General features: G+C 30.4%; 1 protein-coding gene across 1 annotated transcript in view; it reads left to right on the top strand.

Annotated features, from left to right (window-relative positions):
• The window catches only part of LOC142320865 (semaphorin-1A-like), a 465,152-nt gene that overhangs the window by 299,761 nt on the left and 140,252 nt on the right, over nucleotides 1-25,139 (top strand). Inside the window, exon 5 of the mRNA XM_075358842.1 lies at nucleotides 21,247-21,334. Within this exon, the coding sequence (XP_075214957.1) occupies nucleotides 21,247-21,334 (88 nt within the window). The remainder of the gene's footprint in view (nucleotides 1-21,246; nucleotides 21,335-25,139) is intronic.

The raw sequence follows: 25,139 nt of genomic DNA, 5'->3' as shown, positions 1-25,139 counted from the left end.
GCCTTATTATTATTACTATTCATTATATTTTTACTTTCCCGTCTAGATAGAGCTGTAGCTCTAGAAGGGAAATTATTGTTATCGGTCCAATTTGGGCAATTTTGACGTTTTGACACCTAAAGAACTCAATAAAGCGGATGAAAATTTTCCGAAAATTACCGGACGAAAATTTTTTGTTCGTATATGTGTGTTCGGTGTTGATCTCTAAATTACCTTATATCTCCAGAACTACTGGACCGATTTTCACCAAACTTGATTAGATTACTTCTATACATGGATCATTGATTCCATTAAATTTTCAACTTAAAAGGTCAAGGGGAGAAGAGCAAGGTCACCCTCACTATCTCGAGATTTCGCCTAAAATGGTCATATTTTTTTTAAGTCATATTTATTAAAATTTGAATAGTAATAATATTTGCAAAAACGTTTTGCAAAATCGCTCCCTCACCCCAAAAAGTGCTCTAAACTACTGGCTAAGATGGCATAGTGGTCAGTAGTACCCCTTGTCACCACAAGGAGCGCTAGTACCACAGTCCGCCGTCTTAGAATTTCCCTTTTTCCTTGTGGGAAACTCCCTTTTCCCTCGTCCTTTTGGATCGGGAAATTTGAAATTTCACAGGGTTTGAAACCAAATTATTTTTTGTATACTCTAAGTATTAATTATTAATTTTATTTATTTATTTAATATTTCAAAGATTGGTAGCACTGACATACAGCTGTTTTAGTCGTCTGCTACGATGAGACATCACAATTGAGTGTAGAATTAAATAAATGAATAATATATAAAATATAAAAAGTAACTTGGATTGGGTAGATCTCAAATTCGCCGTTTTGAACTTTACCAGTTTACCGACTGTAGAAGCGAAATTTATTGTATGTAAGTTGCGAAATTACATTAGTTTAATTAGTGCTGACCGTCGCCGCTAGTACCGCCACACCCGCGTGAATTAAATTCGGTATACGCACGCACTTTAGTTAGAATTATTGTCCGGCCTTCTGTGGCTCGAGTGGTAGCGTCTCGGCCTTTCACCCGGAGGTTCTGGGTTCCGAATCCCAGTCAGGCATGGAATTTTTCGCACATGCTACAAAACATTCATCTCATCCTCTGCGAAAAAAAATTGCTTAACTGCGGACCCGGAGGTCAAACAACAACAAAAAAAAAAAAAAAAAAGTTAGAATTATTGAATTAAATAAACGAAAAAATATATTTAAATAAAATGATAATTATTTAAATTAAGTTGTATGTAAGAAAAAAACTGTGTTTTTTCTTGTAATATCAGTTTTTTTAATTACTAATTTCTTATTATCTACTTATGTTTGTTTTACAATTTAAATTGCAAGTATTTTAATTTTTTAGTGGGTTTTAAATTTAAATCAACTATTGAACACAGCTCTTTCCCTGTAAGTAGATTTATACACATCTAATGTGTCTATTTAGTGTAATAGTCTAGCCGGGAAATTCAATCATCTCTCTTATGTTTTTTCTTTTAATCATAAAAGTAGTTCGATTTTTATTTGTATTTAATCGTTAATAGTTATGGGTATCATTTTTAATCATTAAATAAACTTTCTATAGTTTCTTAATAACAAAAAACTACATATATGTAAGAAAATGCTAATAAAGGGAGTTAGAAAGAGAAAGGTTGAATCATAAGCTTATAGGACCGCTATTGTAAACGGAAGTTTCATTTAACAAGTCAAGTTTTGTTCAGTTAAAGTTTGAAATTGTTGTTTAGTTTAACATTTAGATAAATAGCCGCTCCGTCCACGTTTTAGGGTAACTGAATTGCCAGTTTACCGGTGGGAGCCGTGTTGTTTGTTAGGTGAATGATGGAACGTAGTCGTGGGACGGATGAAAAGAGGTGATTTGCATAAAATATAAAACTGGTTGGATAGACAGCCAGCTTTTGTAAGTCTCTTTCGGTTGTACAAACAACGAAGATCCCGCAAGAAGTATCTTCGTCTATCTTACGCTTTTACTTTCTTCTGTTATATTACTTTTACTTCCTTTTATTTATCTCTCTCCCTCTTTTATTCTTCGTCAAACCTATTTGCCGCTCTTCAAATATATTGTGGCCCTCCTTCTACAGATACCTTAGCTCTATTAAACTCTATATGTACTCTATCCGCTTTGTACACAGACCAGAATAAAAAAAAATAATAATAACCAAGTAAAATATCTTATTGTCTTAACTTATTTATTTATTTTTTTTGCAGTAGCAGTTTCCAGTGATCGTTTACTTTTATGAAAGGTTAAATTTATTTTTCCATATAGGGATATCATCCTTATTTCCAGTAATATATTGGATTATATCGTTTTTATAATAAAAATAGTACTAATATTCTTCGGATTGCTTTTCTTTTTTCTTCTTTGTTTGCTTTTTTTCTTAAGAAAAAAACGTCCCTTTAAACATTGTTATTTTCTTGATATCTTTTTAGCATTTTGTACTGGAAAGTTAATACTTAAAAGAGGATCACTGATAATGAAATTATTCTGTTTGATTGTCTATTTTATTGTTTATCGAGATTTTTTATATATATATTCCTCATGCACATCAAAATTTGTTATTTTTCAATAATTTTTAGGTATTACTGTTTGTTTATTTAATCATTTTACTATTTAGTTACTAGTTTGAATTATATTTTCAAAAAAAGCTTGACAGATTAAGCAACTTGATCCAGGATTATTTCTTGATAATTTTACTTAATAATGGAAGTTTTAGCTGTTGATTGGCTGTTGTTTGGCTTGAAAAGGAAGTCAATTAAAAAACATCTTCACTAAATTATTTTTTGAATTAAAGACAATAATTTTATAAAATATCTATTTGGTTCGATCTATAACATACTGGAATTTATTTAATTCTAAATATTTTGTACCTTTCTAGATTTCCATGTGATATAAAATGTTAAAAATGAGATTTCAATCTTTTTAAAAAAAAAAAAAATTATAAAATTAGGTAGACTGGAAGATTAGAAGCAGAAATGTTTTAACGATTAGGAAAAAAGAATTTTCGTAAGACTGTAGTTGGAAATTCAAAAAATAAATCTTTTTTAAAAAAAAAAAAAACAATACGAGATTTTCTTGTACTTTTTCTTAGTTTGTGTAGTGGAGAGAAAGTAAGTCTCTCCATGACGACATTATTACATCTATGCACAAAAAGAGAGAGAGAGAGAGAGACCTGATTCGGATGGAAATATTGTAGGTATTGATTTTAATTTCATTTTATATCACATTTACTTTAAAACATCTAATTTATGAATATCTTTCAAGAAATGTACTGCGGGGGAGACACGTTCACTGCTTAGTCAACCAGTGAAAATATGAGATAGGTATTTATAAAACTGTAGTAAGTTTTCGTTTGTGTGATGTAGTGTTGTGGGAGGGTATAGACATTAACCTCGCTCCCGAAAGCGGACCAGAGCAGAGAGAAATAGGATATATTTTGATTAGAGGCTTACTAAATTTGTGAAATTTTTTTCTTGATTTTTAAGTAAATCAAGAGGACTTTGAGTAAATTGAATTGCAGAACAAAATTGTCGTTGGTGTGCTCAATACTTTTTGTTTGTATGAGGATAGTATTTTTGGGGTTTAAAGACTCAACCAAGTAATGATCTGAGTGCATAGTCTAACTGAAGTTAAGAAATGTTTGTGTGATACCTTCGGTTTTAAAGGAAGGCGCAGGGATGGCACTTCCGCGAATCGTTAATTTGACAGTTGAGGATTGTAAGTTACGGTAGATGGTCGTGGTTGGAAGAGGCCATACAAAGGCAATAAATAGATTGTGTAAATACACTGATGGAAATGTCTGCTGAGGCATTTGTATCCTGAGAGGCCTAACTGATGACCGTGTTGTGTTATCAAGTTTACAGGATCTAAAAGACGATCTTCGGTAAAGTCCATCAGAGCTAGCAACGTTGTGGCCACCGAAACCATAACAAGATGGTGTCTTCCCCTACAGGGGACAGGATGTCAGGATATTGGGGTTATTGATTGATATAAATACGAAAGAAGGAAAGCTGTAAAATACTATTTAAAGAAACTACACCAGGATCGATCTCTTTAAAGGTTTAAAAGAAAAATGATTTGAACACTTAAAAGGTTGACCTAAAAAAATAAACCTTAAAAGGTGGATCGTTCTAAGCATGATAAAATTATAATAAATAGTTGACGGTTTCGGAAGTCATTTGGCAATGTTAACTCTTAATGGCCTATTAAATTGTCTTTGATGATGATTAGGATAATATGATGTGATATTTGAAAGTGTAGTAGTTACGGATTTCTGTAGCCTTTAGCTTTTAAAATAAAGTAAAATAAAAATAAATACTCAACAATATTGATTTTAAGTAGTTGCTTATGGCGTCAACAAAAAAATTTCCATATCTTTATAATATATATATTATTTTACGTGTAATTTTCCTTTGTTTAAGTACTACTTTTTTTATTAATATTCCTTTTAAACGTGTAAATTTTCTTCATCATTCTCTAAATTTTGTTTTGCTATAATATAAAAAGCTTGATAAAAAACCCAAAAATAAACAGATATATAACAAGTAATAAATATTTTAGTAGAATATATATATAAAAAACGGAGGTTAAATATGTAGAAAAGATTCTTGTTATTAAAAAATAAAATTAATTAATAAAATAATCTATGATAATAATAGATTTTTCAAGTTTATGTTTAAATAATAAAATTTAACAATCATAGTATTTAATTTGATAAAATTTTAATACTTATAACATTCCTTATAAATTAGTTTACTTACATATAGCTATTACAAAGCATTTGATTGACAAATCTATTATTCATAAGTTACATTACTTTATTTTTAAATTGTTTTAGTTTTTTAATTTTTATTTAAACTGACGATACTTCATCGGAACGTGTCGAAAAGCGCGTTCCGATGAAGTATCGTCAGTTTAAATAAAAATTATATATATATATATATATATATATATATATAATTTTTATATATATTTTATATATATATATATATATATATATGAATAGATAGATAATAAATATAGATAGATAAATGAAGAGTCTATCTATCTATCTACAGATAGATAGTCTATATCTATTCCTGCTAAATGTATTATTTAGCGTGAGTGATTGCGTATATGGAAGGAAGATCCACTTATCTCCCTAAACCGGCTATCTATCAACCATACGTAAGAGTGAATATTTACATGGTCTGCCCTTTTACATTTCTGTTATTCTGTGTGTTCATCTCTCTACGGATTCGTATACTTGTATCAGAATTTGTTGAATAAGAATACTATGTAATCTATGTTTCTTTCCTACAATGGTATATGGCTAAACATTTATATAGTTTTGTTGAAAACTTCTACAGGTTATATATATCTAAGAATGGGCGATGGTTTTCCTTTAAACACTAAATTAATTCTCAAGTTAATATTTATTACCTGGAGAATATACATAATTTGTTAATAGTATCTGTTTAAAATGGTCTCTGAAAAATCATTGGTCGATAATGAACTTCTCTCACTGTAGATGAAAATATTTTGACTTCCCAAAGGATTATGAGCAAGATGGATGATGCTCCATTCTTTAAGAGGCTTAAAATACTCCTTTGGAAAAATTTATTTTTCCTTTTTTGTGATACGCCTCTGGGTAGATAATTATCATGTTATCTGATATAGTTTATCATCATGTTCTCTGTAGATTTTTGTTAAAAGCCCATTAAATCAGTATTGAAAACCTCTTTCATTACTGTACAATTGATATTCTTCTGTTTGATTGGGTTTGCTCTGCCCATAGACCTGTCCAGGAACTCAAAAAATTACGCGTAAAAAAGACGTTTTTTGGTAAAGACGGACAATTTAATTCTTTTTCTATTTTGAGTAGAATAAAATTCCATTCAATATACTCTTTTCTTTTTCCTGTTTTAGTCTCGGGTAACTACCGTTTAGATAATTCTTCAGAGGATGAATGAGGATGATATGTATGAGTGTAAATGAAGTGTAGTCTTGTACATTCTCAGTTCAACCGTTCCTGAGATGTGCGGTTAATTGAAACCCAACCACCAAAGAACACCGGTATCCACGATCTAGTATTCAAATCCGTGTAAAAATATCTGGCTTTACTAGGACTTGAACGCCAGATATTTTTCAATATACTCTAGTTATCCTTTAAACTTTGTTAACATTTCATATAAAACATCTGATGGAAAATCATTCCATCTTCTGTAGGAAAATGTATGACCTTAGTGAAATCAGATATAAGGCGGCTTCACCAAACCTCATAATCTATACTATTATACAGGAATATACTATTATACATAATCTTTATAAACAGGAAGAGGGTTTTTGTTTGTTCGGGATAAACAAAAAACTAATCAATGAATCGCAACTAAATTTTTATCCATGTTTCTTGGCATAACTGAGAAGGTTTTTGGATATATTTCATCTCGAAAAATCCCCCAGAAAAAACAAAACATATATATATATATATATATGTAGTAGTAAATATTTTCCGGTTGAAGCACAAACTTTAATGAATTTTGAACTGTGAGTGTCACTGTCACTGTTACTGTCACTGTGTGAGTGACAGAACTGAATGTTTACGAATATCCAAAAACCAGTTTCTACATTTTTTAAAATTCCGAATTTCGAGGGTTAAAATGGATTTTTGAATTATTTTCGAAACCCTGTTATTTTTTTTAATTTCTTGGTAACAAATGAAGAAATCAACCTTATTTTTCGTGAGTGCAATCTTTTGTCAATTAACCGATTTTTGAAATTTCTCCTTGAAAAGATGAAGAAAGATAAAAAATAGAACAATGATTATTGCAAATTCTTCCAATCCCAACTATAATAAACGAGATATTCATTAGATTTGGGCTTGCAAATACTCTTCAGATAAATATTTAAAACCATTTTTGAGTTTTTTAATTCCAGTTTTTATAAGGGTGCCAAAGTATTCCGCGCATTGGCACAACCAACACAACCACTGCCACCCGTTACTGTATGTGTGACTGGCTGTACTTTTTCCGGTTACTTGACTAAAAAACGTAAAATAAAAAGATTGACCGCTACGAGAACAAGTAATCATATAGTGCGGGCGAAGCTGCGACGGGGAACTAGTTAGTAATCGTAAATAAAGATGAGAAAAATACAAAATAAACATCGGTAAAATTTAATTTAAAAAAATATCTTTTCCGTTACTATTTTTATTTTTATTTTTTTTTTAATATACTTCCGTTGAGTACTTTCACATTTTTGAATTGGATTCGTTCTTTTGAAAAGTTAATTAAGGTCTAATATTGTAAATTCAGATGTTTCCTATTTAAGCCCTATCTAAGGGGTACAGAGACATATATAGCTGTAGTATTTTAATGATTTAAATGTAGAGGTTTTTATTTTTTTTTGTTAAACTTCCATAAAAAAATCCGGTAATTACGTGTTAATCCGTCGATCATAACCATAATGATCCCGTAACTTTGAAGTACTTTCAAAGTTACAGGATTATTAACATATTTTACATATTAAAAATATAAACATTGTTGCTTATAATTATAGACATAAATTAATCACACTTAACCTATGTTCGCTTCGTTCGCTTAGCTCGACTAATTAACACTAATAATGAGATTATTTAAATAATAAATAATTGCAATAATTACTGAATTTGTTATTTAAATACTCAAAACTTTACTGTGTTAATTAGTCAAGGTTAGCGAGCGTAGGTTACGTTTGATTAAATATTTTTTTTTTGTCTTCAGTCATTTGACTGGTTTGATGCAGCTCTCCAAGATTCCCTATCTAGTGCTAGTCGTTTCATTTCAGTATACCCTCTACATCCTACATCCCTAACAATTTGTTTTACATATTCCAAACGTGGCCTGCCTACACAATCTTTCCCTTCTACCTGTCCTTCCAATATTAAAGCGACTATTCCAGGAAGCCTTAGTATGTGGCCTATAAATCTGTCTCTTCTTTTAACTATATTTTTCCAAATGCTTCTTTCTTTATCTATTTGCCGCAATACCTCTTCATTTGTCATTTTATCCACCCATCTGATTTTTAACATTCTCCTATAGCATCACATTTCAAGCTTCTAATCTTTTCTTCTCAGATACTCCGATCGTCCAAGTTTCACTTCCATATAAAGCGACACTCCAAACATACACTTTCAAAAATCTTTTCCTGACATTTAAATTAATTTTTGATGTAAACAAATTATATTTCTTACTGAAGGCTCGTTTAGCTTGTGCTATTCGGCATTTTATATCGCTCCTGCTTCGTCCATCTTTAGTAATTCTACCTCCCAAATAACAAAATTCTTCTACCTCCATAATTTTTTCTCCTCCTATTTTCACATTCAGCGGTCCATCTTTGTTATTTCTACTACATTTCATTACTTTTGTTTTGTTCTTGTTTATTTTCATGCGATAGTTCTTGCGTAGGACTTCATCTATGCCGTTCATTGTTTCTTCTAAATTCTTTTTACTCTCGGCTAGAATTACTATATCATCAGCAAATCGTAGCATCTTCATCTTTTCACCTTGTACTGTTACTCCGTGATTAAATTATATTTATAAAATAAATAAATATAAATAGTTATAAAAATGGCATTATATCGGGTGATATTATTTAACAATAACCCAAAAGATTGCTATTTATAATTATAGGTATAAATTAGCCAAATGTAACCTACACACTCTTCGCTTGCTAACCTCGACTAATTAACACTTATATTGAGATTATTTAAATAATAAATAATTGGACTAATTACTGAATTTATTACTTAAATATTCAAAAAATAATGTCTTAATTAGTCAAGGTTAGCGAGCGAAGCGAGTGTAGGTTAAATTATATTTATAAAATAAATTTAAATGGGTATAAAAATGGTAATATAATGGTTATATCGGGTAATATTAACAATAACCCAAATGTTTGCAATTTATTGGTCGATGGGTTAATACGTATATACCAAATATCCTTTTTAAAGAATCAGATCTCTTTGTGAATTGTTAATTTTAACAGTTTTTCGATATTGTAATTTTTGGTTGAAATTTGTTAAATTATTATAAATAAAAATATTAATTAAATACCATTAAATGTATAACTATATTTTAACAATTTTTAAAGTTTTTTAATACTATAATAGTATTGCAATATAAAATAGTATAAACTTATTTTCAGTGCTTTAGCTTTTTTAAAGAAAAAATCCTGAAGATGAAAAAAAAAATCAAAATGCAATATAAATATATCGTAATAGTATAATAAAATTTTATAACAGCTACTTCAAATAAATTTTCTTTTGTGCTTTACCCGTTTTTTACACATGTTTCATAATATCTAAATAAGTGTATTGTAAACAGCTTGAATGTGTGTGTGTGTGTGTGTGTATGCTCGCGCACGCGCGCGTTTTTTCCCTTTTTCTATACATGATTACGTTTGAGACTTAACGTTCATATAAATTGTATTAAGTAAAGAAATCGGTGTATTTAACTAGGGAATTCTTTTCACTGATTAAATTTTAAGTTAAATTAAAAGTAACAATGTGCTTTGTATCAGTACTCTGACAAAATTACATTCTTTCTTTATATCTGAGATTTTTTTTTATCTTAATACCTTATTGCAAAATACTCGTACTTCATTGAGCGAATGATTTTAGAATAATTAAAAATTTAATCTTAAGTCTTTTCAACAAATAAATTATTTCGTTTTTTATTTAATTTTATTCAGATATATACATATATTACACTGATTTATTCTTTACCTTTATTAAAAACCTTTGTTTTTGTTGAGTAAGAAGTTAGTTACTCAAATTGATAATTATATTTTAGTATTTTATTATTAATTAATCATAATTTTGCTATTAACAATTGTAAAATTAATTCTGTGAATGTGTGTGTGTATATATATGTGTGGTTGTCTAAAAAGTATTCTAAAAAATAATGTCTAAAAGTATTGAATCTAAATATGTCTAAAACGTAATGGAGAATATATTTATTGTTACTGGAAATCAACATTAAGAGACCACATTTTCATCTGCACCACTTTTTTTTATGACCTGCCATTTTCTGATAACATCATAATCCCGTCGCTATAGAACAATTTTGGTGTCTGGTAAACGAATTGTGACACGTGGTTTTCACAAACCTCTTTCGAAACTAACTTAACACTATTCAGGGAGTTTTGCAGAGACCGAAACAAATGAAGTCTGACGGTGTCAAATACGGACTATACGGTAGTTGTATTAAAACCACCCAGTCAAGTTCTCTCAATTTATGACAGGTCGTTAGAAATTTATGCGGTCTGGCGTTGTCAGCGTGGTATATGACACCCTTTTTGTTGACCGGTTCAGGCCGTTTCTTTTGAATTGCTAAGTACAATCGGCCTTATTGTTGACAGTGCCTTATTGTTATCGGCCTTTGTTGTTATCGACCATTGTTATCGGCCTTATTGTTGACAGACAGAAAAATAGACTATTTTTCTGCCTGGCAGCAGTAGCTCGTGATCCAAGATGCCCTTCCAATCCCACCAAACGCGCAGCATAACCTTCCTGGGCGTCAGTACGGACTTTTTCCAAACTGATTTTTTTTTTGTCAGTATGGGCTTTATCACAGATTGTGGAGCTTCTCCTCGCTTCCACCACGATCTTTTTCGTACATTGTTGTCGTAGGTTATTCACTTTTCATCACTCGTAATCAACCGCTTCAGAAATAACTCGATTTCTTTACTTTTAAGTAGAGATTCGCAGATAGAAATTCGATCGAGTTTTTAGAGCCCGCCTTATTCAAAAACTGGCCGGTTCATCTTGGGACTTACTCCGAAACTCTAAGAATCAGTTCACTACCTCTCGTACATTCAACCGGAGAATATTGTGCTCCTGTTTGGATTAATAGCTGCCACATCAAGCTCGTCGACACGCATCTGAACTAGGCTAGGCGAACCATAACTGGAACCATTAGAACAACTCTGCTCCAGTGGCTACCATTTCTGAGTAATATCGTACCCCCCAAACTAAACGATTGGCTGGTCCTCAAATCACAGTTGGAAAAATTTATATTTTTTTCTAACCCATCTCTACCTATTCATGCCGATATAGATTTTTTCAAACAACACCGGAGATTGAAGTCCAGAAATTCATCTGCAGCAGCCGCCAATCGGGTCAACGACCTCAACACAAAGGATCACTGCAAATAACTATGGCAAGGTCAGAATATCACTAACTCCAACCTTGTGACAGATCCGATTTTGAGGGTACCAGGATTTATTCTTCCAAGAAGACAATGGTGTAACATCAACAGGATTCGCTCAAATCATGGTATCTGCAATAAGAGCATTACCTACTGGGGAGCTGCGGAAAGCCCACTATGCGACCGATGTGAAACTGAAGAAAAAACGATCGCCCACCTGGCCCTGGTTTGTCCAAATACATCTTTTAGAGCCTCAATACAAGACATCCATGACGTTATCCCTGAAGCATTAGAATGGCTGACTCACTGTGACCTTTGTAATAAAAAGGTGCAATAGACGTATCATTAATAATATTGTTGACATTATATTGTTAAATTATTGTAAAAATTGCGATGTTTGTAAGTTCATTTGAATTTATATATGAACCGATCAAATAATTCTGTTTCCTACGCGTTAACTGCTCAATAAGCCAGCTTAATTATTTAAGAAGGGTCGGTTAAATTAAGATTTCCTCTCTCCTAAAATTTACAAATAAAAAAATTAAATTGATATAAGAACCGTTTTATTATAAAATAACCTAACGTTTACAGTAAATTGTTCATAAAAAACAACAGTTGTTTACCTATCTGCTGTTGAGTGAATGCTCTATTTATTTTTGTGATCAAGGCATGGAGATTATTGATAATGAGAAATATGTGGGGATTTTTAAAAAGAAAAATTATTCACAAAAATTTGAACTTCTTTCCTCGTAGTTATTTAAAAAAAAATAATTAAGCAAGTACGTTTTATGAATTCATTTTGTTATTTTTTTTTAAAAATCTATAGTCTATTGCAGCATTAACTATAGAGTTATATAATCTGAAATTTTAAAATCGAAATATGTATGAGCTGTACTTAATTTATAATTTGTAACTTTTAATTAACACGTCTGGAAATTGATCCTTTTCAATTCTACGTAAGAATCTAACTACTTTTAATGATATTTTTATTATTTAATTTTGTCGTTGATGATTAATGTTATTTATTTTTTATTAAATATTTATTATGAGGTTTGAAGAAAATCAACTATAAACAAGCAGAATAAATTGAGGAGAAGCAAAATTGTTATTGTATGGTCTTAGAGTTTGTTATATAATTTCAAATGTAAGTAAAAGAGACTTGTCAGGTTCATTATAAACTGTATATTTATTCAGTAGATTTTCCTCGTCTTATTATTCGTAAAATTATTGAAATATTGTTATTTTCATGATATAATTTTATGTCTAGGGTAACATATATTTTTGTTATATAATATGTAACATTTATGTCTAAACATATTATTTGATATTAATTAATTACGTCTTATCATAATATTATTGTAATTATTTGAAATACGAGTAATATGGTTGTTCTTATGTAGATAAAATAATAATATTAAATTTAAATGTTTTGTTCATATTCAGCCCGAGTTCAGTTTAATATAATGTCAACTAAACGAGGAATTATATATTCATATCATTCCGGTTTATAATTTGCTAGTTTTACTGAATGGTTTGTAAATAAACTGTACCAGTTTAATTTAACTTAACTTCAGTTATCTCTTCTCCTTTGCTGCCTAAGTTGAGTTGATGTATTAAGTAGCTTGTTTGTTTACTATGTGGTTTCTAGGTGGTGGTAATGGTGGGTTTGGTTGTATGTCGTTTGCAGTGATGACGGTTACACGCTTCGCCAGGTTCCGGCTCAGATTTCTAGATTATAGTTAATGCTTCGTGAAATTTAATTGAAAACTGGATTCTCATGTCTAATTTGTGTGTGTTTATATATGTGTAATATATTATATGTATGCGTTTGCACTTGAAAATAAGAAGAGGAAGGGAGGAAATAAAATTATCTGTCAACATTTCTATTTCACTCTCTTGAGGTTTACCTTGTATAAATGCCTTTTTTTTACTTAAAGTTGTAAATCTTGGGAATATAACATGTAAATATATAGTGTCCCAGAATGAAACGGAAAAACTTTCAAAACGTGTTCTACTAGTGAAAATAATGAAAAACGTTTATATAAACATATGTCTGGAAACGCTGCTTTATTTTCGAATTACGGCTAGCGAAAGATTTCGTCCGGATTTCAACTCTTCTAATAAAAATAAGCTTTACTGTAATTTTTAGGACCGCAATTAGGGAATAAAGTTAGTGGTTTCTTATGTAATCTGAACTAGGAAGTAGAATAAAACAGGTCCCAGATCTATAATTCCAGTAGTTTTTAAGATATCCACCGTAATATACAAAACTCGGTGTCGAAAACAAGTTTTTTTTATGTATATATTACAATAGCTTTGTTAAATTATTAAGAAATGCGGAAGATTTAGCAAAAAAACTTGTAAGAATTTAATTCTGAGAAAATTAATGTAAACACTGTATGTAGTATAAAAGAGTGTCTAATCTGATCGGTACGCGAACCCGGAACCTTGGTGGATTCCGGGTTATGCACAAGCCCCTTATACACAAGATCTGGTTTAAGCTCCTTGATTGATACGGACATAAGCACAAAAATTGATAATATATAGGGTAAAAGCTTAAATGAATAAAAATACTGTTGAAAAAAACATAAATTAGAATTATAAATCAAAGCGGGAATTACTTACCAAGAGTAGGAGATGGCATTTAAAAAAGAAGTTTTATGAATCTCTTGGAGCGGTTTTTCAGTCTACGATTTTAATATATTGTAGGCAGGAAATCCTTCTATTTGTGTAATCGTACCGATTACTCATCAGTTTCGTCCATTTTTCTTTTAGAGTGAGTGATTTCATTCCAGTATTAATTTTTAAATATGTTTTACTTTGTAATTCTTTCTTTGTAACATGAATATACAAACACATAAATTTTTTGAGGAGAATGGTGATTTCAAATGCCGATGAAAACTTTTAAGCTCCATTTGTTGTAATCGGCAGCACTTCATCAGTCGGTTCAGTGGCCCATATATATACAATATATTTTTTCGAGTGTCGTAAACTTTGGAAGAGGGCATTAATGGTCATTATAGAGAGTTGCATACCGTATTTTATCTACAGCGGAGAGAATATTGGGATTATTGATTTAAATAAATCATTGAATACATTGTTTACGAAATATTTTTTTAAACGTTTTTCAAATAACATTAAACATGTGCCAATAGATTATCTATTAGTCATAAATTGTGCCTTTTCTTTAGTACCAATCGGTGTTAGACATTTCTTCCTCAGAATCTGATATCATTAACAAAAGGATGAACAGTGTAATATAGTAACTTAATACTTTGGTTTTACTTTCAAGTTAACTTCTGCATCCTAACTACAAAATTGGAATAAAATTAAAGTAAAAAACCTGGTGATAGTTAAATAATACTCACTTCTGATTGGTCAGTGGTTGAAAACGGTAGGATTTTGATTGGTTGATCAGCTATATCATAATGAAAATTTGTTTCATAATGACACTTTTTATGATACAGGTTCTAGCCGCGTAATTCAAGTATCAGCCCTAGAAAAAAAAACTATTTGATTTCCTATTTCATTGAAGTTATGTTTAGTTGTCATCAAGTCATATTGTTTGTCTTCCATCAAACGTATGTTATACATTTAATTTTTTTTAAATTATCCCTGCTTGTAAATCGGATTACCTCATGCAAAATATAAACTATGCTATGTATTTTTTTCTCTCTTTTTTGGGTTAATGACTTCTTTTGTAGTTGATCTATATTTTCAGAAAAAAAATTTGTTTCTTTTGTACGAGTGTACCCGTATTCCCGTAGGTTGAGTTGTGTAGTGTGCGTATGCGGGTGAACATATGTATATGTGTGTAATAGGGAGAGAAATAAAAGAGTGGAAGAGCATGAGATAACACGCATTATCCAACATTGGATAAATCATTGAAATTTCATTCTTTTTTTTTTTTTTGTAGTAGACATTTTTTTTAAATGTATAATTAAAATTATGGATTTGAAAAGTAGTTTCAATCCATCTCTTGAGGTTTTCAAAAAACTGAATATTTGACCCATAAAGAATCCATACAAATACAAAATATTAAGAGTATATTTCAATAGTTGTAAAGATCATAAAATAAATAATGTGTACTGTACAAGAAGTATGAATGCAGAAAATACAAAATCCCTGCTGTATTTAAAGAACGGTTTCCAAAATCATTTGTCTGTTTAAGACCTAAAATTTACAACATGTTAGACAATAGTATAAAACATATAACTGTTGAAAATACCTTCATTAAAAAGGTGAAGAAATGGGTTGCCAGTAATCAGTACACCAACCCACCGGGTCGGTCTAGTGGTGAACGCGTCTTCGCAAATCAACTGATCTGGAAGTCGAGAGTTCCAGCGTTCAAGTCAGTTACTTTTATACGGATTTAAATATTAGATCGTGAATATCGGTATTCTTTGATGGTTGGGTTTCAATTAACCACACAATTCAGGAATGGTCGACCTGAGGCTGTATAAGACTACACTTCACTTGCACTAATACATATCATCCTCTGGAGTATTACCTGACAGTAATTCCCGGAGGCTAAACAGTAAAATGGAAGGAAGTATGCAGAAATGTTTTGTTTTCTAAATTAGAACGAATAAAATTAAAATAGTGAATCGAACCACATGCCGTCTTACATGTAATGATTAGTAATATGAATAAGACTTGATATGACACACTTTTGATTAATAATATTTAGATTAGGATATATTTTAAAACTCATTTCACTTATTTATTATTACTTTTGGCACTGGAGCTTTTATGATGCTCTAAGTATTCCAGAGAATGGAAATTTGTAATTTTGTACTTTGAAAATTATTATTGGAATAAATTTGAATTTGAAAATGTACTATTTTATGGGAAAAGATTATGAAGAAATTAAAAAATTAGTAAAAACGTTTTTTTAGGTATGAAATTAAATAAAATTTTTAATCAGAAAATCATTATAAATTACCACCAAGAGTTACAATTCTAAAATACTACATTTTATTGTGAATTTTATTCAAAACAGGAAAATACAATATTTCCGTTCAACTTATACTAAACATAAGTACTTAAACTTCAAATTTATAACCACTACTAGCAGACCCGGCAATGCTTCGCTGTTGCAATATATATATATATATAGATATATATATAGAGAGAAAGAGGGATAAAGAGTGGGAGAGAGAGAGTTTAAATGAACACAATTGAAAATTTGATAAAAAAATTAAAAAACTGAACTTCACAAATTTTACCTTTCACTAATTCTCCTTCCCCTTTTCCCTTTCCAACTTCTCCCTCCCTCCTCTTCCCAGTTTCCTTTTTACCCTTTCCGTTTTTCCCTTTTCTCCTTCCACTTTTTCCCCTTTTCTACGTTTTCCATTTTCCTCTTTTTCCCTTTTGCCCGGGCGTAAATCGGTCCATTAGTTTTTTGGTCTAGCGGACACATACGAACATGCCTTTTATATATATATATTTATATAGAATAAAAAAGTCTGTTTGTATATTTATTTGTTTTTTTGTTTGTTTCGTAAATATCTCGACACCGGCCCTACCTAGCGGGTATAGTTTTTTCCAAAATAATTTTGTTTTCACGTAACGAATATTCATATTCTGAATATGAACCAAATCGGTCCATAAATATAATTTTTCTAAATATCTCAACCCCAGCGCCACCTAGCGGGTCCAAACTAATTTAGAAACCTTCCCTGGCATGCGTCCAACCATTCCATTTGGTTTAGGAAGGCTTAAGAGACATACAGACAGACAAACATTAATTTTTATATATATATATATATATATATATATATATATATATATATATATATATAGATAAGTTTAGAACTAGAGATATGTTTATGCAGATATGACAAAAATTATATGGTTCTGTACAGTTAATTAAGCGAGTTCTTCAGTTTTTGCTTTCTAAAGAAAGGATTGAATGTACTTTTTTTAACATCTTTATTTTTAATATTTTGTTCATAAATCTTCACATTTCGATATCACTTATGTTTTTAGTTATGCTTTTATAAAAATTATTAAAGCAGCTCTTTGGTAAATTTTATTACAATATTCATCTGACATGCTGACGTATTTTCAGTACTCTAAAAATATAATTTATCTCAGATATGTAGTTAAGTAACCGTGAGGGTGAAAGAGAGATAATATAATAAGGTACGTTAAAGATATTCCATTTCGTTTATCTGATAATATTCGTGCAAGGTTATATACGAGATAAAATTATAGTTTCATTACAGTAATGTTAAGTAGTGCATGGATCAGCTACTTTATATATTATCCGTACAGTATTTACATTTATTTGAAATTTTCGCTTACGTTTTGTGTTAAATGAATATAAATTTATCTTTATTAAATTGAATTTAAATTATTTAAGATGAAGTTAGTAAAGTGTGCTATTTTAAATTACAGTATTCTTACCTAACTTGAATATCTTTTCATATTACATATATACGTCACATCCTCTATTTAGAAATAAATAATCCATGCGGAAAAATCTGTTTAATAATGCAGCTATTTATTCCTTATATTTATTTTAGTTTAATAAACATTCACTGTTTCAAGTTACACTAAAGATGCTTTATATACTTATATAATAATCTTATTTTTTTATAAATTAATAATTTATTGATAACATTTAGTAAAATTGTTTAAATAATTTTATCAAACATAACCCGGTGGTGTGATTATGTAATTAATTATTAAAAAATCTACTTACCAACAATTTTTTTATGCGTTCAAGCGCTTTCGGAATAGAATTCCATCATCATAAAAATATATATTATATTCTTAATAAAACTAAAACTTCGTTGTCATATATAAAGTTTATTATGTAAAGTATACAAATTATAACGGTGGTCGTTATGTGCTTAAAATTGTTTCGACTTAAGATCCTGTCATTATGAACGTCTTCAATGTTATTTTATTTAATTGACAACGGTGGAGTCATTCATAATGACAGGGTGTTAAGTCGACACAATTTTAAACACATGATGACCACCGTTATATTTTATATACTTCACATAACACATTACTTACATATGATAGCAAAGTTTTAATTTTATTGAGAATATAATATACATTTTTAAATTCATGATGATGGAATTTTATTCCGAAAGCGCTTGAACGTATAAAAAAATTGTTGGTAAGTGGGTTTTTTAATTAATTAAAAATATTTTTACTTATTTATTTCATAACTCACCGATTTGAAAATATTTTGTAATATATCATTGTATTATATTATATCTGTTAATTAATAATAAAAATTTCCAATTTGTAATATTTATTTAAAAAAAAAAAACGAAAGTAAAATAAAAATCCTTTTACAGGATAAATTGTTTAGTAAGTTTTATTCTTATTTAATTTTAATTAAGGTAAACACATATTTTTATTTCACGCTTTAAATTTTCTTTCATTGTTCTCTAAACAATTAAATTGTTTTCAAATACATAGTGAATCAAAAGTATGGAAACTCCTCAACAACTTTAAAACCGTTCCAAATAGAATACTGTAACTTTCAAGATAAATCGGTTAACTTCTTTACTTTTTGACGATAAATAGAATTTCAATGCCTTCTAGAGGGGTGGCCCAGGAGTTATAAATCAAATATTTTAAATAGTAACACCCTTTATGTGATAAATTATTTTAAAACTCTCTTTAAGACAAGAAAAATGATATTAATAAAAAGTTGGTACAATGTCTATACCCAAAATGGCGGTGGGATAAAATTTTGATTTTGGATTTTGACCTAAATAATACGGACGTTTCATAATGTTCTTAGGAGTTATAAAAATTCAATCCTTTAGCTCAGCGATATCGTGCGGCATTGGTGGGATAAACACCTTATCTTTCACGTAACCCCAGAGAAAGAAATCACATGGCGTGAGGTCTGGTGATCTTGGTGGCCACAGCATAATGTGTTGGTCTTTTTCAGATGCACGTCCTACCCAGCGCCGAGGTAATGTTGTGTTAAGGTACTATCGAACCTCGTTATGAAAATGGGCAGGACAACCATCTTGCTGGAAAATAAAGTCGTTGAGTAGCTGAGGCGTAAGCCATAATTGTAACATATCCAGGTATATCATGCCGGTTACTGTCGTTTCCATAAAAAAGAACGGCCCATACACTGCCTCACGTGAGATCGCACAAAAAACATTTACTTTCGGAGAATCGCGAATGTGTTCCACATAAGAGTGTGGGTTTTCAGTTCCCCAAACTCACACGTTATGACGGTTTACTTTGCCGCTAATATGGAAAGTAGCTTCATCGCTGAAAATTATCTTGTTTACAAAACCTATATCTAACAACATGTTTTCCTGTAACTGTAAACAAAAATCGAGCGTACGTGTTTAATCTCCATCAGAAAGACGCTGGATTAATTGAAGATGATACGGTTTGCATAATAAACGTTTACGGAGTACTCTCCACACTGTTTTCGGAATTCCTAATTCTCTGCCTGCAGCCGCAGTCGATTTTGACGGGCTGCGAATGAAACTTGCATGCACACGTTCGACATTGACTTCTGTGGTTGATGGATGACCAGTTGAGTTTCGCTTGCACAAGCAACCAGTTTCACTGAATTGTCACTTGGTGGCTCCTTATAATTTTCAACCGAAACGCACGTTGCACACAAATTACTGACCTTGATAAGTGAAATTCTAACACAAAAAACGACTTCTCGTTTCCCGTGGCAGCTATTTTATCTATTGTCGACGCTTAGCGAGCAAATGGTTTACTAACTGCCTAGTATATGAGGAAAACTATTTGAAGTACTATTTTGTACAGTACTTGTTTTATTCTTATGAGTGAAATAGTTTTTTGTTAATGAATTTTCGAAACTCCGAAGAACATTATGAAACCCCCTGTAAGTTATACTCATTTTTAGACAATCATGTAATTAAGGTTTGGTTCCATCGAGATTTTATATTATATTAGCAAACATTCCGTTTTGAATTTTGAAAATCGGACGATTTTTTGCAGAGATATTATAACACCACCCATTGCATCTTACAAAATAGCGCTCCAGGAGCACCCAGTTGATGATGATACGTTTATTATCAGTTGATGGTGGATGATTGGTCTAGCCTCGCTCGAAGTGCTCGCGTCACCTCATTACTGTAGTCTCATGCTCAGTCCCCATGGGAAGCCCATTATTATTAAAAATAATTTTTTTTAATTTACTTAATATTAATATCTTTTATTTAACGTAAATTTAATTCTATTATTTTTGTAGTATTATTTATTTGTTTGATTCAAATCATTCAGTACAAATCCAGCTCACACAGTGATAGAGGCTCACCGTTCATTAATTCAATTCATTAAAGTTTGTGCTTCAACCGGCTCACCTTTCTCATACATATATATATATATATATATATATATATATATAGCCTGACATTCTTGGTAACATAAGGATTCCAACGGGGATCATACATCTAAATCGGTTCAGTCGTTGAGCTGCTGCAGTGGAACAAACATACAAGCCCATATGTACACCCATGCATATGGGTGTACACCCATATGTATACATGCCCATATTTTACACCCTAAAATATGTTAAATTTTGGCTAGTCGTGTAAAAAAGTTATAAAAATGGACATTTTTTTTTGAATACCTTATGTTTTTCTATGCCAGGGTGCAAAATTCAACGTCAAGTTTCAGTTTATAGTTTTACACAGTTTTTCCACTGTTGCTGCTGTTTATCTCTTTAATTATTTAATGATATTTATATATGCTTTAAAGATAGTTTTGTAAAGGAAATATTTTAAAAGTTTTTAAAAAATTTAATTTTGCATGAAGTTCCATAAATCGTCAGTGCTAATAAAAAATCTTCAACTTTTTTTTGTGTATTTTAGTCGGTATTAAATATTATACTGAAGAATAAAAAAAAAAAAAACTAAATGTATAATTTTTCTAAACGTATTTTATCAGCTGATTTTTATTATTATTATTAGTATATATTTCTTTTTTTACGAGAGTATGAAAAACGTTTTTGTAATTACATTTCTATTTTTAGTTGTATTATATTTAAATGACTGTAAAAGTTATATTTTTTATCCTTTATCTGTTATTTTATTGTTACAGACGGGCTCGTATACTTTAGAAAAAGAAAAACCCGGTCAGGCCGTTTGTCCTTACGATCCACATCACAACAGTACAGCAGTTTATGTTGGTAAGTACTGCATTGCATGCATTTTTATCATTTCCTTTGAGTTCTGTATAGAGAAGGTATTACTATGACTTCTCAGTTATTTTGCTTATCACATTCTTTATTTTATTCTTTGTCATTTCACTTTAAGCCAGTAATAAATCAGAGATAACCCGATTTGATAAGTTTGTAAAAACATTGATTTTTATATCAGTCTTTGTTTTGAAACGGATGGTAATAATTTATTTACTGTTATATACGTAGTTAATAAAAGAAAATCTGATTTTAAAAAAAATTCATATTAATCTTATAAATTATGATAGTAAAAAAAAACGATGTTATACAATGTCAAATTTATCCGCTAAATTTGAAATTCTCATAAGATTACGAAAAATGATTAGAAATAGTCTCGAAACGGTCAGTATCATACCGAAATCTTAGAAGAAAGTATGTTGCGTAATTTTATTTATTGAAATTAAATCTCTTGTTATTCAATTAAATTGCGATTAACACATCTTTAGTAAAACTATTAATCGATAACTAAAAAAAAGGATAAAAAAAGAGGTTTGAAAGGAAACTCCGGAAGAGGTCCTTAATATCAGAAAGTAGAATAAATAGTAATAATGACTGCAATATACCGGGTGTCTGAAAATTATCTGATATTGAGTAAATAATTTATTTATTAAGATATAAAAACGGGTTGTATGAATTTAGAAACATTAAAACTGAAATTTTTTAACCAGTAATCAAAAACATTCAATCTGTACATCCTAGTAATTCGCAATATATCCAATCGTTAAATCAATTTCATGCCATGTTCGTTGTAACATAAGTACATCTATGAGTTCGACTGCGTTAGCAATCCACTCCTCTCCTTAAGGTTATCAATATTTATTACAAGTTTTTTTGTATACATTATCCTTGATGAAACCCCATAGAAAAAAGATCACATAGAGTTATATCCGGTGATCGAGTTAGTCAAGCGATCGATCCATCGCGTCCAATCCAGCGATTTGGGAGCATGTTCATGAGCAGTGGCGGCTCGCGAATAGTCACTGTGGAACTGTAGTACCCTCTATTTCCACTTGATATTACCGGTAAAATTTAATATAATTGTTCCTTTTTTCTTTGATTCTTTCTTTATGTTTGTACAATATATGATTATATATTAATCTTAAGGTCAGTATCTTAAGCTTAAGGTCAGTAGCCGTCCCCCAGTTTATGAAAAAGATACAAAAATCTTTGTACGGAACTGTGCGTTTCACAGTTACAGCGGAGTGGTGGTTGAATGTTGTACATAGTAAGTTGCACGCGAGGCTGCTAGGGAGAGAAAGCACTGTCGCTCTCGCAGTGCTGACCCTGGCGTGATGGTGGAAGATATTTTATTTTTACTCCGTTTGTGTATGGAAGGTTCTTTGTTCGTTCCCTTTTCTAGTTTAGTCGGGGGAAATAATATTAAAGTGGTTTAGGTAATTTTTCAGTAGTCATCAGAAGATGGCGGAAAGCAAGGGCTGTTTGATTACCAAATCTGTCCAAAAACACGATGGAAAGGCGAAAGAGAAAGTAATTAGTAAAAACTAATTATTTATTTGTTTCTGTATACATAAAAATTTAAATTAAGTACCGTTGGACTATTGTTTTTTTAAGCGGACATTTTATTAAGTTATTATCTAATAATACTAAAAAATATTATCTGTAATGACAGTTTATTTATTCGGTTAAACCGAATATGTGTACCATAGTCTTGAATGTGATAAAGTTTAGAATTAGATTATTATCCAGCTATTCTATTTGATTCATTCTTTTTTCGGTTCTTTTATTTTACAGAAAACTTAAGCCATGGCCTTGAAAAGGCCCAGAAAAAAGTTTTCTGTAGCAGCACCCCCATTAATTTTAGGTACGAGTCACCACTGTTGTTGAGGGATTCCCACAATAATTAACCCCATTGTGACGACGCGCCATCTTGTTGGAATATGATTTCGGGTTGTAACTCTTCAGGCCGAGGGCAAACAAACCCTTCTAACAAGTCCAGACAGATATCAGCGTTAACCACAGCCTAGCATTCAAATCCATATAAAACCCGCTGCCTTTACAAGGACTCGAACCTTAGAACTCTTATAAGTATTACTCTTAAGAATGAAACTTTTATAACGTTTAGATTTATTATACCAGTTTGCAGTAATACCATTAATGTTACATCAACATTTTATTGTGATCGGATTACCGGATATCTTGCATATATTCCAAACTATAGAAGATGATAACATATATTTACTGGGAAATGAAAGGTGCTCATGTATATTATATTTATTATATCATCATATTATAAAATTATCTAATAAATAAATTTCTTTCCCACTACAAAGAAAAAAGTAACATGATTATGAGAAATATTATATCCTTTTTTACTAGTCCGTGCCATTGAAAATTGTACTTAACTGTTTACAAGGAACACTAACACTCATGATAGACTTCCCCTCGTTCTGCCTTTTACCTTCAGCTAGCAGAGGAGATAACATGTTCACAATATTTTAACCAACCAATAATCTTACATAGGGATTGCGTAATATTTTTATTTCTTTGTTATAAAAAAACCTCATCGTAATGAAAGTAAATTATTTTTGTTTAATTTTATTTAATAAATGTTTTGATTAGTTTTAATTTACCATCAGTTTTATTTGACAAAAATTTTATCCCAATTATTTTCATATAAAAGAAGTTAAAAAAGTCTCTCTAATAAATCAAAATTATAAAGAAAATCTTTTTTATATTTTTTAAGCATTGAGCCTAGACTCATAAACTGAGTCTGTGAACTCTTTCTAGTCCGTTTATTTTCTTTTTTTGTCCAAGTTGAAATTTGGCGTACTAGTAACGTGTTTTACATCTTCAAAGTACGTATGCATGTATATATATATATATATATATATTCTCTTTTCTTATTTTGTAAAGCTTTAAATTTTTAGTTTTAATGGAGCTGAATTGTAGCCAAGTGTAAAAAGTTGTAACACGTTGGCTTCGCGCCATCAAATACATTTTATTTTACGAGTAGTGAAATACGCTGCGGAAACATTTTTATTTGTTATTATTTCATTCTTTACAGCATTTTTGTGAAATATATATTCCATACTAATAATTTTACTCCACAAAGTATAAAAAAAATGCGTTAATCTTTAATAATTTAATTTATGTTTAATTAAATTTATTTTCATTATAATTAATGATAATAGTAATTTTTGATAGTAATTTAAAATGTTTTTTAAATCATATATATTTCTAATATCTTACGAATTTTTGATAAACATTTGAAAATTCTAAACTTTCTTTGAACGTCAGAGCTCAATTTTGAGTTGCTCTTTACCCAGGAGACATTAGAACCATCTCGTTGATCTTGAAAAGAGGGATTGTGTTAGTCAGAATGGGGGGCGTATGCATTATTTGGTAGGGATAATTGTTGATAATGGGAAGAACTCCCTTTCTCTCATCTCTCATGTATTTCTCTCTTCCTGCCTGTCTTTAGGTCTTTTGTCTCTGTCTCTTTCTATTTCCCTCTTTCTGGAAAAGGGATGGGATATTATTCTATTATTGCCTATCATCCCTCCGGAACCGGAATTTGCAGTCTGCGATCGGAAGTTAGTTTAATGGCAACCCTGCTTTCTACTACAACTACTTTCCTTTCAGCGTTTCTGTGAACTTCAACGATCCCTATTGCATCTATTTTCGCGAAAATAAAAAGCAAAAAGTTTGACAGAATCGTAATATATTTTTATCGAATGTCCCTTTCCTTCACAAAATTTTTGTTATAAAAACTACCGATTCCGCATCATTTGAG

Source organism: Lycorma delicatula, chromosome 3, assembly GCF_047948215.1.
Source record: "Lycorma delicatula isolate Av1 chromosome 3, ASM4794821v1, whole genome shotgun sequence".
Lineage (NCBI taxonomy): Eukaryota > Metazoa > Arthropoda > Insecta > Hemiptera > Fulgoridae > Lycorma > Lycorma delicatula.
The sequence above is the reverse complement of the archived record's forward strand: the minus strand, read 5'-3'. Positions and strand labels throughout refer to the sequence as shown.